Raw genomic sequence first — 17,483 nt, forward strand, 5'->3', positions numbered from 1 at the left:
CGAAACGGTGGGTGGAATTCAGGCCAGGCAGTTGGCTTTGAATCCGCACTTTCTGCAATGCCCCACCGAGAGTGACAGAACCAGGCCTGGGGAGCGTTTGAGGCAACATGGAACAAGTCCCTGAACATCTCCCAGGGGCCTGGAACCAGAGGAGCTGCTGGAAAAGTCAGAATAACTCCAAAGCTGGGGATGGTGCATGATACAGCCTGGAACCTCCAAAGCACCTTGGGGCAGGGTGCCAGAAATGTCATTGTGCCAGGTTTACCCTGCCAGCCCTGTGCAAGGGAGTCTTGTATTGGACCCGAGCGTGGTTGTGTCTCAGTCTTGTTTTCCATTTATGGTTTTGAGCCTCAGTCTGGCTTGAAAAGGTCAGTACATCCCCCACCCGGGAGGGCACTCACTCACCAGGCTGCTGACAGCAGATCCGGAGGACCTGGTGGGGCCACGCTGCAGCCGTCCCAATCTGCCTCTAAAGCATACTGAGAGGGGCCGCCCTCAGCCTTCCCCAGCCTTCCCCAGCCTTCCCAGCACCCAGGAGTCAGGGGACTGTCCTGGAGTTCCCCTGTCTTCATCTGACTACCCCCCTACCCACAGAGACTGTTAGCTTAGCTGAGTCTCTAATACAATCGAAACCCAAACAACTGAAGACGGATGCCGGATTAGCTGACTACCAGAGGAAGCTGGCAAGGCCGCCTCAGACTCAAGACTGGGTAAACTGGCCCACCCTATGCCATTCATACTTTCCCACCCAGTACAGACGGGACTGGCCTCTGGGAAGACATGAAAGCTGCTGCCCTGGGCCTCTGAGACCAGGGTATGAACTTCTGGGCTTCCTTGGAAATCTCACACCACGGTCTCCCAAGGCCTGTAGCAGCCATGCCATGAGATAAATTGTTATATATGAAGATCTCATGGGCTACCACCAGCTCTGACCCCGGTGTGGAAGGCTTCCTGGAAGAAAGGAGCAGGCTGGTTCACAAATGACTCCACAAAGAGGCATTTCTTCAGAGAAATCCAAGTCCCTCCTGGCAGATGGCTGCACAGGGCAGACAGTTAACACATTCTCCATTAGTGACAGCTCCCTTAGCCCTTCCCTCTGTGGCTAGCCTTCCTCTTTGGGCCGGGGCAGTGTACTCTGAGAGAGGGCAGCTCTGTGGTGACCGGGACCTCGGTCCCAGGGCCTGGGCTCAGAAGCCAGCTTCACCTACTATCCTGGGGTACTACCAAGCTCCACTGATGTGAAAGCCACTGGACCCTTCTGTAGAAGACAGGGACAACACTCTGCCCTGAGCCCCAGGGGCCTCTGTGAGGTATGGCTGAGGAGCTAGAGGAGGCAGAACGCATTTCGTGCTCTTTTCTATGATAGCATCTCACACAACCTTTCAGAATGCGCTCTCCGCACTACAAGGGGACTATCCTAAGAGGCCTGAATTTGGGGGGGGGGACGAAAAAAGATGAGGTATGGTATTCTGCTTGGCTAGTCGGGAAGGCTGGCACGCTCCACTCCGTCTAAGCACCCAGAGGACCCTGTCACTCCCAGGAGCTTGGGGCACAGGCCAAGGAAAGGCGGGAATCAGGGTCATGGACCCGAGAAGTATCCCGCCTTCCTGGAAACAACCACCATGCATACCCACAGCCCAGGGTCAGTCCCAAGCCTGTGACTCATGGCGATTCCCACAGACTAAGTGCTGGGCTGATCAATGGATGACTGTGACAATCAGATTACTTGCCCCCAGGCTAGTGATGAATGAAAACACAAGCCTGGGGGAGGGGCGAGGGAGACCCTTCAGCAATTCTGGAAGTCTCAGGACCTGCTTCATCACCAGCACCTCAGAACATAAAGAGGTTTGTGAGGCTGCTGCATGCGAATGACCTGTGAGTACCCTCCTCAAGTCTTGGGGGCAGGTGGTTTTCTTATTCTAGACTGAGGACTTCTGATGTCAGGGAAGCCCTTGTCTCTTTCCCTGGTGTGTGTCCATGGCCCAGTGGGGTCAAGGGATGGGAGTCAGACTCCTGTTACTGTGGCTTGCCAGAGACTCTATCTTCCATCTGCCTGGCTGCCTTCTCTCCTTTCTCCATTCCCTTTCTTCCTTAGAGACGGGGTCTCGGTTTCTATGTATCTCAGATTGGCCTGGAACTCAGGATCGTCCCGCCTAACCCTCCCTAGAGCGGGGAATGCCAGCTGTGCCACTTCATGCCGATGCTCGGGATTTTCCTTTGTCCCTAGATATTCCAGCATCCTCTCTGCTTCCGTAGCTGCCTGCCAGCAACCGCAATTTCATTTACACATCTGCTCCTTGGCTTTGGGCCAGTCATCCTATGGTCTATAAAAGCACTCTCCCTTCAAAGCAGACAGCCAGAGCTGGAGGGGGAAATGCTTGAAGGATCCTACCTTGGACGGTGACCCTGGCGCTGCAGGACACCTGCCCCAAGGCGTTCTCAGCCAGGCAGGTGTAGGTGCCACGGTCCTCTGGCAGGGCATCCTGGATGTGGAGCTCGGCCATGCCAGCCTCACAGACGGAGTGAGCAAACTTGATGGGCTGCCCTGCAGAGGGAAGCACAGAAGGGCTCAGGCCAGGGAGCACCTGGTGGTGGGATACCAGCCCTGACCCCAGCAGGACAACTGTCATGGCACTGGAGCTGGCCGAAATCCATGGAGGATAAGACCGGACCTGGAAAGACTTGGTAGAGTCACTCTGGAAGAATTTGGCATGCAGGGGGGCAATGACAGACAGCTGGCATTTTGGGATAACCTCCATTCCACACACCTGGAAAGAATTCCGCAGGGCCTTTTGGTCTACAGCCCAGACTCAGGCAGAGTAGACCTCACTCAGTCTGAACATGTGGTCCCCAGCTCTTTTGAGATGTCTCCAGAAATAGTGATTCCATTTCCCATTAGAGATATTGATCAGAGAGCAATGCTGCAGCCCCACCCTAATGTCGCAATATGTTCATTTCCTCCGCACAATAAACTGCACTTTAGCATTCAAGGAAAAGATAAACGTGGAGAATGATAATGAGTGGTCCTAGAAGAAACCCTGTTTATACACAGTCCTAGGTGGCAATGGGTTGTAAGCAGTTAGCATCAGTGCCGTCCTTACTACTGCATGCCCTGAAACTGCATCATCCCATAATGGAAGCTTTATTTCTAGGGACGTAGTCTGTCTTATTACTGAAGAGTCTGGCCTCTAAAGGAATGCGTTCATCTGCTATACAGGCAGCAACTGTCACTTCTTTCTCTTACGTCCCCCAGTCCTAGTTTGCACTTCATAAAACTAAGGGTGAGGAGGGAGGGGAGGCAGGCAGTTTAGGGAGAAACAGCCCTCCCCACAGAGCAATGCTTTCTCTGCACATAACAACACTTCATGTCTCCAGGATAGTTTTGCAAACAGACTGCCGAGCAAGAGGGAGGGAAGAGAACTTTCCCAATCAACTGCACTCCAGAAAAGTAGGACTGAGAGGAGTGGACAGAGAGAAGGCCGGGGCCAGAGACCGCCATTGAGAGGACTGAATACCCTTTGCTCTTCTTTTTGTAACAATGACACCCCTAGAAACAGACAAGATCGCCTGACAAAATCGCCTGGGAGCAGGGGGTGGGGAGATAGGGAGGATAGAAGGGGAAGATGGGTGGGGGAGGGAGGGAGGAGAACTTGAGGGAATGGGATAGTCGAGATGGAGGAAGGACAGAGATGAGAGCAAGGAAAGAGATATTTTGATTGAGGAAGCCATTATGGGGCTAGTAAGAAACCTGGCACTAGAGAAATTCCAAGGAATCCACAGGATGACCCCAGCTAAGACCGTAAGCAATAGTGGAGAGGATGCCTGAACTGGCCTTGCCCTGTAGTCAGACTGAGGAATATCTCAAATATCACCATAGAACCTTCATCCAGCACCTAATGGAAACAGGCAGAGACCTGCATCGGAGCACTGGACTGAGCTCCCAAAGTCCAGTTGAAGAGTGGGAGGAGTGAGAACATGAGCAAGGAGGTCAAGACCATGATGGGTACACCCACTGCAACAGTTTACCTGAGCTAATGGGAGCTCACCAACACCAGTAGGACAGGGAAGGAACCAGCATAGGTCCAAACTAGTCCCTCTGAATGTGGTTGACAGTTGCATGGCTGGGCCAGACTGTAGGGATACTCACAGTGGCACCAGGATTTATCCCTAATGCATGTACTTGCTTTTTGGAACCCATTCTCTTTGGATGGATATCTTGCTCAGCCTTGAAGGCTGAAAGGAGGGCCTTGTACCTTCCCCCAAAGCAATGTGCCTTATCCTCTCTGAGGAGTAGATGGGGGTGGGGATAGGGAGAGGGAATGGGAGGAGGAGAGGGAGTGGGATTGGTTTGTAAAATTAAAAAAGATAGTTTGTTTTCTTTAAAAAAATAGTTTGAGTATCAAAAAAAGCAATAATGATAACCCTAGAATCTGAGGTCACCAGCATGCTCCCTGACTATCCTCAGCCTGTCTCCTCTGTCCCAACATTAGTGACAAGCACTATAAGAACTTGTCTCTTACCGATGTAGAATTCCTGACTCTTTGGGTCCCACAAGCAGGGATGAAGCCCCAGAAAGAAACTGCTGGCTCAGAATACATCATGACTGAGAACTAAGTAACTCTCAACTTGGAGGGCTGGTTGGACTAGTTAGCAGCCAGGGAAGGTGAATTTAAGCACGATTGCCCTCTGGTGGGAAAAGTGTGGAAAGTCAAGATCGACCCTGCATTCAGTCCGCACTACTAATAGCAAACCACCTGAACCCATGCTCCAAACCCCACCTGAAACCTGATCTATCTAATAAAACAATTAATGTGCTATACTACTTATTTAGAATACAACACAATTACTACAATTGTATTGTAATATATTGCATTGTCAGATACAACAGGATATAGTAATATGTATTAATTATAAGGTGTACTTACGTATATTATATATTAATTCTTTGAGAATTTCATACAGTGTACTTTGGCCACAGTCTCCCCAGCTCCTCCCCCTCACTCCTACCAGATCCACTCCCACCCCAACCCACCACTTTGTGTCCTTTTTGTTTTGTTTTGTTTTGTTTGACTAACCCATCAAGTCCAATCTTTGCTGTTCATATATTCTTGGCTACAGAGCGTATAAAGGTCTTATGTAGGCAACCATGGGTGCTGAGAGTTCAAGACTGGAGCGGTCCTGTCATGTCCAGAGACACTGTTCCAGCAACCCTCCCCTACTTCTGCAGTCTTTCTGTCCCATCTTCTGAGGTGGTCCCTGAATCATGGCACTAATAGAATAGAGATGTCCCATGTGTGGCTGAGTATTCCAAATGCACCATCTGCTGCATGTTGATCACTGTTCACTGCCCAAAAACTTCTCCATGCTGACCTATGCGGTTCGGTTTTATACAGCTAGCAAACCAAGAACACTATTTAAGTACTATCTGTGTGTGGTGTTTAAATAAAAAAAGAATAAAATTTCATGACACGGGGAAATTGTATGAGCTTCTTATTTCAGTGCCCACAAATCATGTGCACACTGTCTGTTGTTTCTATGCTGCAACATGTAGTTGAACAGTTGCTGTAGAGGAGTATGCCCTAAAAACCGGAAAGGACTTACAGACTGCCCCTCTGGAGGAAATGCTCGTTGCCCCTTTCTTAGCTCTGCCCATTCTGATGGGGTCTTGAAAACAAAACAAAACAAAAGTCAAATAGCCTTCCTTAATTATGGAATTATAATTAGCATCATAGAATTGTTAGTTTTCATCCTGGATCCGTCTACCAATAGAAGGTCAAATTCTTTGGCCAAGTTCTGATGTGGTTTACCGGGTTATTCATTTGCATGTTCATTTATTAATTCAACAAATGCTTATGGATGATCTCTTAGGAGTCTAATCACAAGAAAAGAAACCGAAATTGCATGTGTATCTCTGGGCAGGCATCTCATTACCCACTTTGTATATGTGAACTTAGTGAATCTGTAACAGCCACCTTGCCAGGCTGGATGAGCTAGGTCAGCAAGTAAGCAGCAGACCAGTTCCCACAGCTTCTCCTTCCGTGCTTCTGAGGCACACGTAGCTCAGAATGAGAAGCTAGAACTCGAGTCAGGAGGTCAATGGAGCTGGAGCAGGGGAACTCACCATTGAGCAGCCAAGTGATCCGGGGAACTGGGGTCCCGCGTACAGAGCACCGCAGCACAAAATCCTGGCCCTCGACGACAACACAGTCCTTCAGGACACTGGAGAATGAAGGGGCCATCTGTGCCAAGTCTGACCCTGTGAAGGCAAACAACAGAAGGATCCTCTCAGACACAGCTCATCCACCTGGTGGTTGACAAGTTATCCCAAGCCTGGTAAGGCAGACACCTTATTGTCTTGGGCCCTGGCTATGCCTCGCCTACCTCCATGCTCAACAGCTGGCTATGCCTCGCCTACCTCCATGCTAGGGGAGGAAAAGCATCAGACACCTGCAGTCCACTCAGTACAGCGGACAGGGGGTCTTTCAGAGTTACAAAGCTTCCTAGTGCTAGGGCACACACACAGAGGGGCCTGTCTTCCCTCCTTGTGACACGGGCCTCTCCCATTTACTTTTGACTGTTGCTATCTTGAGCATCCTGGGAATGCCTTCTCTCATCTTTCTGTATTCTAGGTTATCTTCTTTATACATGCTACCTCGATCCCATGGTCTCATTTCAAATTAATACCTTATTTGTAGAAACTATAGACACATAGTGGGGGCATTTCCATTTGAAATTATTTTAATTAATTATTTCCCCCATTTTCAGGGCTAAATCAAATGGCAAAGATTCATATGTATTTTCCAAGTGTGGCTTGGGCCCTGTTCTAGGTCAAAGGTCCAAAGTGACTGATGGCAATGCTGTACCCACACTGATGGAAGAACTTTCTGCTCTCGGAGAACTGCCTGTGTATCGTTCAAAGTTCAAAGCCTTTCACACTGTAGATGGAGAAACACTTTAAAACTTGAGGACCTTAATGAAGAGCAACAGGTACAGATGATGGCTTCTAAACCATCGTGGGTATGGTATAGAGGAGTCACAGGCAACTCTGATTCACAACCACACTTTCTAGACTTTAGGGTAGGTGGTGCATGAGCAGACACAAGATAGCAATGGTGCTTCTGATCTGGCCTGACATTTAGGAAGGCACCACCGGCCCAAGGGCTGTAGGAACGCACCATCCACACCTTCTCTGAGTCATCATCAGACTCCCTCACTACAGAGATGCTGTTCAGAGTCACTGACAAGATTGTGTTCCTAGCCACTTGAATTAGAAACACAATATCTTTGATAAGGCAACAATGCAAGGAGGGCGTTTGGCACAAGTCTTGCCTACAGAATATTCACAGAGAGCATTTGCCACTTTTGTCAATTGGAAGCTGTGTGTAGAAACTCTGCTTGGAGGAAGTAGAGTTTAGTGTGAAAGAGTAGAGAGGTACAGGAAGAGCTCCCAAGAAGAGAGCAACCAAGAAGGATGGAAGAGGAAAGACTGGGGGCAGAGTCATCCCTGCTGGCTAAGCTCTCTACGGAGGATGGAAGGGGTTGAAGAGATATGTGAGTAAAGGAAAGTTAGAGGAAGGAAAAAAGAGAGGGCTGGTGTGGATGCTAAATCACGTGCACAGCACAGACTGCATCTTGGTAAAGTATTTGCCAAGAATGAATGGGACATTTGTAGTCTGGAGAGGTTGCAAGATAGTGGTTACCTTAAGAAGAGAGGGGAATGCGATGCACTTCTAGAAGGGCAGAGAAAAACAAAAAACAAGGCAAAAAAAAGAAGGGCAGAGAGAATGTCATCACAGAGATTCTGGGTTAAGCTTTCCAGAACTCTGGATATTAACCAAGGCGTGAGAAACCCAAACCGCATCCCTCCAAGCTCAGCTGGATCTTGGGAAGGACAGCAGGCTCTGTGGTCTTTCAACTCTCATTCCCTTCACCCCAGCTCTTGGCAGCTTTGAAAACCAGAAGCAACTATGGAACTTGTGAAAATGAACTGTTTGGCAGGGGTTGAGGGGGGTCAGAGCTCCCGAGAACCACAGCCCCAAGAGAATCATCATCCCTGCCTGGTTCCAGCAGCTCCTTCGGCTCCACCTCCAGCACGGTCTGCTTTGACCTGACTCAGAGCTTGGTCTATGTGAACCACTTTATCCCCAAGGTATTTGTGAAAAAGCAATTATTTAACATCATTGCTACTGAGGCAGCAATAGAGTTTGACCAATAAAAACTTACTAGGGAAAACTGGGAAAAGGTCCATGGCTATCAAACCCGGACATATTCTCAGCATACACAAAGCTCTGTGTATGCTCAAATCAGACCTGAGAGGCCCTGCTTTCATCTCTGACTGGTCTGGGGACTCGGTGCTAGCGGGGAATAACGACCAAGTTGAGCTGTGAACTTTCAGCAGTAGAATGAAGATTTACTTAAACACATGCAGAATCCCTCATCAAAGGCTGGAAGACACACTGGTCCAAGGCATCTCCTTAACTTATTCGAACGCAACTGTTACTTCAGTCATCAAGATGATGGAATGGAGATGACGCTGGACACATGCCAAGTATTCTGGTGCTACCGATGTCCAAGGTGACCATGCATTGGGTCCTCAGCTTTCTGGATTATGTGGACCCTATAGGTGGGGTCTAGTGGAAGGAAGTTCGGCCACTGGAGGCATGTCCTTTTGGGGGATATTGGAATTCTGCTCAGTCATCTTTTGCTTTACTCCCTGGTTTCCATGATGGAGCCTCCTCCATCACACACTCCCTGGTAGGCTTTGTCACTACAGGACCAAAAGCACCGGAGTTAGTCGACCATGGGCTAAAACCTCAAACCGTCAGCCAAAATAACCTTTGCCCCTTTAGGTCAATTATGTCAGGAATTTGATGACGGGGACAGAAAGCTAACACAGCCAGACTTTGCAGGATAGGAGGAAACATTAAAGATCATACGTTTAATAAAGGACTTGTATCCCAAATATATAAAGAACTCTTAAAACTCTGCAACAACAAAAAATTGACCCAATTAAAAAAATGGGCAAAGGTGTTTCACTACATTTTGGCAAAACACACACACACACACACACACACACACACTGCAAACAACTAAAAAGCACATAAAAAGCACATGACATATACTCAGAGTTAGTCATCTGAGGAAAGCAAGTAAGAATCCCAGAGAGACAAGTAAAATATGGCAGAGAACGTGCTGGTGTGTGGGGAAACTGGAACACTTGTGCATTGCTGGTGGGGCAATGCGGTGATGCTACTGTAGGAAACGGTCCGCTGCTTCCTCAAAGGGCAACACAGCATCACATCAGGACTCGACAACTCCCCAGACACTTGAAAGCACTGCACACAATGGGCACACAGACAGCCCCATCCCTAGAAGAGCTAATGAATGGCCTCTGAGGGAGGGAGAGACAGTTTTCTCTGGACAAGAACCTCCTGATAGATTTCTCAGTCCTAAGTAGTCCTCCTTAAACACATGTGCCTATGGGTAATACTAACTGGACTAAGTGTGTGTGTGTGTGTGTGTGTGTGTGTGTGTGTGTGTGTGTGTGGAGTGTGTGTGTATGCAAACAATAATAATTATAAAAGAATATGTCATGAATTAGAGGAGTGATGGGGTACATAGGAGGAGTTGGAGCAGAAGAGGGCGGGGTATAAATGTGTAAATGCAATGAACTCATGTAAGAAATCTTTAAAAATTAAAGTAAAAATGCCCGGGAAGCAGAAGCACACTGGACACTCATCTTCTGATGACTGAACAAACACAACAAATTGATGTAGACAATAGAACGTTATTTATTCAGCTATAAAGGTAATAAAGTGCTGGCTTCAACCAAGACAAAACTTGGAAACATTCTTCTAAGATAAAGAAATCATTCACAAAAACCCACACATTATGATTCCACTGATACAAAACGTTCAGAATAGACAAATCCATAGAGATAGAAAATAAATAATGGGTATTGGGGCCAAGGGAACAACAATGTCTGATGATGCTAGGGTTTTGGTGAAATTGTCTAAATTTAGATGGTTGGCAAGAGACATACAATTCCGTGAATGTGTTAAAATCAGTTGAATTCCAAACTTCCAAGGGTGACTTTTATGTTACATGAATTATGTCACAAATTGCCTACCACACAAACCAACAACAACAACAAAATGATAGGGAGCTGGTAAGAAACAGGCTACCCCAAGATGGAAATAAAAAAAAAGTTTTCTCTAAGATGTAGACAAATTCACAGCAGACGAAGCCAGAGAAGAATCTAGGCTCTCCAGACATCCCGTTCACCTTTGGTAGCCCTGAAGACACACACCTATCCCATAACAAGATGTGGAGCCTGGACCAGCTGACAAAGCAAGAGCTCCTGGGCCTGACATCACTACCCGCAGGTACTCCATCTCCAGAAGGAAGAGATAACGTTCCTTGTAAAGAAATTCACCAGCACAGTAACATCTCAGTAAAGAGGCAAGCAAAGGAGCTGGAGAGATGGCTCAGCAGTCAGGAGCACTGGCTGCTCTTCCAGAGGACCAGGTTCAGTCCCCAGTACCTATGACAGATGGCTCACTGCATGTAAATCCATCTCCTGAGGCTCCTGACACCCTCTTCTAATGAGTTATTTCCTGGGGAGACTTTCAGATACACCCAAAAGCAGACAGAGTAATGTAGTGAATCCCTGTGCAGATGTCACTCACTTCCACTTTTATAGACCAATATTGTTTTCGGAACATTCGTGCCTACGCTGCCCAAATGTGATGTATTTTAGGGCAAATGCAAGAAATCATATACGCTTCACTAGAGAATAAGTTAACAATAAAGATTGAGACATTCATCAAAACCTTAAATAGCGCCATGTGTCTAATATCTTGTCTACATTTTTCTGATCTCTCACAAAAACTTTTAAATATTGTTTCAGTCAGAATTTTACTAAGTCCACAAACTATCAATAGATATTATTTATAACTTAATTTAAATATTTTGTACCTTGTCTGTGTGTTTCTCTTCTTCCCTCTCTCCTTCCCTCCCTCCCTTTCTGCTTTCCTTATAATCCACTTGTTAAAATAACCTGGCAAAGATCTCCCAACTTGGTGTATTCTACTTCTGGGGTATTTGTTTAATAGGTTTATCAATGTTTGACATGGACCTAGGCCCCACAATCACGCATTATGTATTTAAAAGGGAAATTTTTAAAATTAAATTTACCTAGTGTGTGTGGATGTCTGTGTGCGTGTGTGTGCATGTACAGTGCACACGGCATAGCAAGGATGTGGGAGTCAGGGGACAATGGTGGGAGTTGCTTCTTTCCTCCCACAGTGTGTGTCCTGGGGATTGAACTCAGGTCATCAGCCTTAGCAACAAGCTTCTTTTCCCACTGGGTCCTCTCACCAGCCCAAGGGAGAAATTTTATAGAAAACCAAATGGAAACGTAGACTGACTGACTGACTCCCTCCCTCTTCTTTTGTTCTGGGGTCAGAGATCAAAACCCAGAAATCACGCAAGCTACACAAGCACTCTACAGCTGAGCTGCATGTCCAGGACAATTCATGGCGGCTTCTCTGTAGCAGCGGGAAAACGACAACAACAGAAACAGTCGGCACAAGGAGAAGATGCCAAAATTATCCATGTCCACTCTCACAATAGCAGATGGCTACTAAACATTATGCCTTCAAAAGTATTAAACAATGTAGAGGTTTGCGTTACATGAGTGAATTAGAATAGAGAGCAGGATTCAGACAAGCGCAAAGCTGATTTTGTTTAAAAGGCTTTAAAATATTTATTTTGGAGCCAGAAGATTACATATGGCTTAAATCCTGTACAATGAACACAGATTGCTTCTATAAACAAGACGCTAAACAAGCATAAAGGTGTGGCACCCATGGTCTGGTAGTTCTTTAAGCCTGTGTATTTAGTGAATGCCCCATCTCTGTGGTTAGAGCTGGGTCATGGCACTACTCGGACAGTGGAGGAACCTAAAAGTATAGCTGTCAACTGGCCTTGGCAGGGACTGGGGAATGCCTGTGTTGAGGTGACTCTGCGATGAACATCTGATTAAGAATGGGGGGGGAGGGAGCAGTGACTTTTCCCTTGGCCTGTAGGTGAGGGTGACAGTGGCCAATTAGGGTGTGGAGCTGCAGGACCTGAACTGCCTGAGGCATGGAATAACCTATGAGAGTCACCACACCAAGAATCCACCTCAAGATGTACTCACGGTCCACCAGGAGGGTCCAACTGCAGGACACATGGCCAAGGCTATTGGATGCTGTGCAGCTGTATCTCCCACTGTCCTTCATCCGGGCTCTCCGCAGGCAGAGGTAATGGCACGCACCATCTTCATAAATCTCAACGACGCCTTCTCGTCTCCTCACAGGGATGCCTTCCAGGAACCAGGCCACTTCAGGCTTTGGTATCCCTGAAACTACAGGGCCATGTGTGAATCATGTGTCCTCAGGGAGCACTGCATGCTTCTAGGGTGGGGTGGGGAGAGACTGACAGGAGGAAGGACTCAGGCTGCGCAGGAACTGATTTCCTACTTCCAAGTCTACCTCTTTTCCTGGAATCCTGCACTCCTCGCTGAGTAAATGTCCTGTGAGACACAGGGTCTTGAGGTGGGGGACAGTAGGGGTGATGAGCCAGTTCTCCAGGGGAGACAGGGACGGGAAAAGAAGGACAAAGAAGAAGGGGCATGAAGTGTGTTTGTGGTGATGGGTATGCCGAGGGGTGAGTTAGAGCACAGAACCAATGCTCTATTCCATAAGGAGTAATGGGCCACTCTGAGGATTTTAGAGACCGGGCACTTCCTAAAGAGAAGACCCAGAAAAGTAGCTTCCCAAGGGACCTAGTTTAAGGTGATGCCCAGACACAGGAGGTGCAGACTGCTGTGTGCTGAAGGAAGGGAATGGCCGTCCCGGGGTTACACTTTGGGAACCAGCACAAGCATCTTTACTCACCCTCACAGACGAACTTGACTGTCTGATCTTCGGTGACTTCTCGGCTTTGGGGCTTACTCTCAAATCTGGGGAATGATGACTCCCTGTGGCTCTCTATGGGGATGTTCCTGGTGACAAACTTGTTCCCAACTGGGCCTTCCAGGCCACACTGTCTGGTAGGGAGCATGGCTTGCTGAGGGGCAGCCAGACTTTTCCTCTCTTCCCCAGAAGGAGAGAAGGCCCCAAGGCCTGGCACTCTGGCTTCTGGCTGAACTTTGGCAGCCTGCAGGGTGATGGTGCTGGATGTCTTCTGCAAGACTAAGGAATGCAGGGCCTTTCTGGGAACCTCCTCACACAGCTTCAGCTTGGGCTCCTGCGGGGACTCCAGGTGGCTGTTTGTGGCCCAGGCAGAGGCGACACTCCTCTGGGGGCTTGAGCAGTTCTTACTTTCAGCCACAGTCTCTGGGTCCTTGGAGATTCCATTAGTCACCTCCTTCCTGGTGTCTGGATTGGGGGCCTTGGTTCCTCTCACAAATGACCTGTATGGCGATGAGGGCCAGGAGGGGAGAGGGAAAAGGGACACGGTGGTCAACGGTTTATTTGTAAATGTTACCATGGTAGAGATGTCAAGTATCACAAAGCCCACAGATGAAGGCTAAAGCAAAGTATTACAGCTTGTTCCACATCCCACATCAGAGCTTAGGGGCCACTCTTGACCCTCCCTGTCCTTTGCTCCACCCATAGCCCTATGCATTGATGCATCTCTTTTCCCTGGGGCTCTGGAGCTCAAACCGATCATCTTCCCTTGCTCACAAAGCCCCTCTCTGATCCAATCCTAAGCAGGCACGGCAGTCAGCCTTTTAAAGACATAAATTTCATTGTATCACTTGAAGCTCAAGGAGGTTTCAGCTTCCCACTCTATTTAAGGATAAAGCCGAGCATCCCAGTGGCAACGAGTCCTAGCTGCCTCTAGTCGCACAAGCCACTGACCACAGACCACCATGCTACAGCCACGAGAGGGTTATTGGGGCCCCACAGGGGACTTTCCTTAGAATGTGTCCTCCCGAGCTTTCATCACCTGCTTCTGCTACACTTCCCGGGTCTGAGTTCAAACGTGGCTGTTTCAGAAAGGGCCTTCTCGACTGAGGAGTGAAATTGGTGTCCCTCTGTTCTGCACAGAGAGACAGCTGTCATTCCACATGTGAGGCAGTGAAAGCCTTCTCTACAGTGGGCAGTCTGTTCTCCCATGTCCTGACATCCATTCTGTGCCTCACATCCACAAGGGAAGAAAGCAACCACGACTGTGCCCCAGAGGACCAGTGGATAGCAGGGAAGTTACCTTCAGTGGGGTTAGCTTTGGAAGACCCCAAGGGGATACTGAGGCACCGAGTGCTCCGAGAATTTCCACACTGACAGCAAATTACCACAGGAGGACAAAGCAAAGCACCCCAGATAAAGCGACCCCAAGCCAATCCTCGCTTCCTACACAATGCCTTGAAAATTCCGAGCATTTCTGCTGCTATTGCTGTGTGGAGTATTTTAAGATGGAGAAAAGTAACAATTATAAAGAAAAGACATACCTAGTGGCACTGTCCAAACCTGGAAGAGGGCAGAAAGACAGTGGATTACTTTCCATGCCAAGCAGAGACAACGCCAAGGTAACATTGTTTCCATTTACTAAAAAGCTCCCCTGCGTGGGGCGTGGAGTGGGCTAAGAAATCTTCCTCACACTAGAAATATTCCTGGCTTTTCCAACAGCAGCTGGGGCCTGATCAAGAAACAAACCCTCCAATGAAGGTGCCAAACCGGATGCTTTCACAGTTACCTCCAGCCTTCAAAACTACCCTCCCAAAAAAAGTCCTTTAAGGGGCAGATAAATGCTTTAGAAACATACAAAGGAAGTGACATGTTATTCTTCCAGGAAGTATAAATATACTCTTTTCTTACCAAGTCTATCTGATGCGTTTTAAATTTTATCATGGAAAATTCCAAAATATATCCCAGGAGAAAGGTGGACATCACAAGCCCTGAACGTCACCAGCATGGTAAGGAAAGAGCATCTTACCAGTCCTGTCAGTCTCCTTTTGTCTTATTCTGTGTTTGTTTGTTTTTGAATACTTTCAAACAAACTCCGGCAGTGTATACTTTTGTCATCAAGTATATTAAGAGGGAATAGTTTTGAAATGTAAGGGTATGGAAAATCAAGGATGGTTGGTTCAACCTTGCTGCAGAGGCCTGCCACAGGTTCTGACTCATAGGGAGTGGCCAAGTTACATCCTTGCATCAGGACTGGAGTTTCTTGTTTTAATTGTATCTGGTGGAAGAGAAACACTAGAATACGTGAAACACAGAATGTGTCAGGGTGGTTCCGTGAAACCTGTTTCAATTAAATATGTTTATATACACAAGTTTCTGTGGACTGCGGAAACATTTAAATCAAAATAAAGAGATGTTACGTAGATGATAGATAGATACATAGATAGATACATACATAGACAGAGAGATTGATAGATCAAGAAGGCATAGTTTCTCAGGAAAGGAAGGAGATACAAAAGGGAAAACTCATAGGCAGAAGTGGGAAAGAAAGGAGGGGGAAGGTGATAATCACTTCCCCTTCTGATTTCAGTGGCCAGTGAGATCTGTGAGCACTGGGCTTTGCCAGACTCCTCCCCATGCACACGCTCAGGTTTTTCCAGGCTGAACTTGGGAAAAACAAGAGAACCATAAGCAGACTATTCAGAGAGGCTGACACAGAAGAACAGACAGGCTCTGAGGATGAAAGCGAAGCAGGAGAGCTATTGCTGACAAGTCCAGTCTGCTAAGGAGGATCCTGGGTAGAAAAAGTTACGTAGAGGGAGCATCTTGTCAGGTGTAAGAAACTCAAGATAAATGGACCAGGTGCCTATTTAGCACACCAAAGTGCATACTGGCCCCCAGGCTCACTCAGCACCTCTCAGCTCCCCGCCACACACCCTGGCCCTATCCTACCTCTCTGGAGCTCATGTTCTTCCCTTCCCCTAGCTTCTCATTCCTATACAACCCTGCCGTTTTGACCATGCACCCTCTTGGTCCTCTCTCTTGGTCTTCTTTGCTCCTTCTGTCTTCTCTTCCTCTCTCACTTTCCCCATCTCATGGCCTGGTTTTGTCTGCTGCTCATGCTCGGATTACTACTTTCTCTCTCCACTCTAGACTCTTCCAGACGTCTCGGGCCATATTCTCCCTCATATCTACAATGAAAACCTGCTGTAGGAAGTGTTACAGCTTGTATTTACCCACCTACTGGGGCATGGCCTCTTATACTATTTACGGGAAAGCCGAACATGCATGCGCCCCTTCTCACTCATTCCCCACGCTCGCTCCGTTCCTGCTGACTGCTCTTTTGGATGGCGTGGAACCAGTGAAGTGGAGGATTCTGATTTGTGAGTTTACCCCTTAATAAATGACTATCGATTTCTCGATTCTGAGCTAGTGTGGGATTTCTTTTAAGCGTCCAACAGCCATAACAAAATCCTCCTCAAGCATGACAGGGAGTGGTCACGTCGCCAGTTTACACACATCTGATTTGAGGGATACAATGGACAGGTTAGAGCTCAGGCAGGAATGACGCAGAGCATCGGCAGCACCTCTTTCCCCAACAGTCGGAGATATGAAAAAGCTACCTGAGTTAGGAAAAGGACAGAAGACACAGGGGCAGGGCCTAGTTCGGGACACAGATGAAGGAGATAGACAGCTCAGAGCATCTTCCTCTGGGCCTGGTCTGTGCTGCTAGCTCATCCCTTTTCTTCTAAAGATGCACAGTTATCTAAGTGTGTCACACGAATACACACAAGAGAGATAAGGAAGAGCTTCCTGTAGGAGGGTCCCTCTGCATCAGCCACCCGCCCAATACCTGGGATGGAGAGCTCTGCTGCCATGGAGGCTTTCCCTGACCCATTCACCGCCATGCACGTGTATGTGCCCAGGTCATCCTGAGTGACCTCATGGATCTCCAGGATCTGCATACCATTCTTCTCTGACATAGATAGTCGGGCACTTGGCTGCAATGGGACATTTCCCTATAAGTAGCAAGAGGGGAGCTTGGTTACAGGAGCCTGCTCTCTTTTTGACCCAGTTATCCTGCCTCCCCGCCAGTCCTACGGGGTGGACACCAGGGCTTGATTGATGATTGGTGTGGAAGGGCCCCACCCACTATGCATGGGTCAGGCTGTCCCCGGGATAGGTGGTCCTGGTGTGTATGATACACCGAACTAAACAAGCTAGAAAGAGCAAGGCAGTTATCAGCGTTCTGCAATGACTTATGCCTCAGCTCCTGTCTCCAGGTTCCTGCACTGACTTCTTTTGGGGACGTGGAAGCCGAAGTCAAATAAAATCTTCACCTTGCTTTTGGTCACGGTGTTTAACACAGCAACAGAAAAGACAACTAAGCCAACACCTACTTGAGCACTCGGGCTTGGAGCCAAAGTGTGGAAACAGCCTCAAAAGACCTAGGTTTCTCTGAAGGAGCAGATATGGAAGGCTTTCTATATGGTCCCACTTCAGCTTGTCTTCGCCGCCCTTTCTTTC

At 47.9% G+C, this 17,483-nt stretch overlaps 1 protein-coding gene across 5 annotated transcripts in view; it reads right to left on the bottom strand.

Annotated features, from left to right (window-relative positions):
• Mylk (myosin light chain kinase) overlaps positions 1-17,483 on the bottom strand; it is a 249,598-nt gene that overhangs the window by 102,159 nt on the left and 129,956 nt on the right. For 4 of the 5 annotated variants that reach the window (XM_038344888.2, XM_038344886.2, XM_038344887.2 and 1 more), the window contains 7 exons: positions 16,810-16,975; positions 14,501-14,519; positions 13,999-14,091; positions 12,942-13,459; positions 12,203-12,409; positions 6,122-6,256; positions 2,393-2,545 (listed from right to left, as the gene is read on the bottom strand). In XM_038344888.2, the coding sequence (XP_038200816.1) occupies positions 2,393-2,545; positions 6,122-6,256; positions 12,203-12,409; positions 12,942-13,459; positions 13,999-14,091; positions 14,501-14,519; positions 16,810-16,975 (1,291 nt within the window). The remainder of the gene's footprint in view (positions 1-2,392; positions 2,546-6,121; positions 6,257-12,202; positions 12,410-12,941; positions 13,460-13,998; positions 14,092-14,500; positions 14,520-16,809; positions 16,976-17,483) is intronic. The other variant, XM_038344889.2, reaches the window with a different exon arrangement.

The sequence above is a fragment of the Arvicola amphibius genome, chromosome 10 (assembly GCF_903992535.2).
Source record: "Arvicola amphibius chromosome 10, mArvAmp1.2, whole genome shotgun sequence".
Taxonomy (NCBI): Eukaryota; Metazoa; Chordata; class Mammalia; order Rodentia; family Cricetidae; genus Arvicola; species Arvicola amphibius.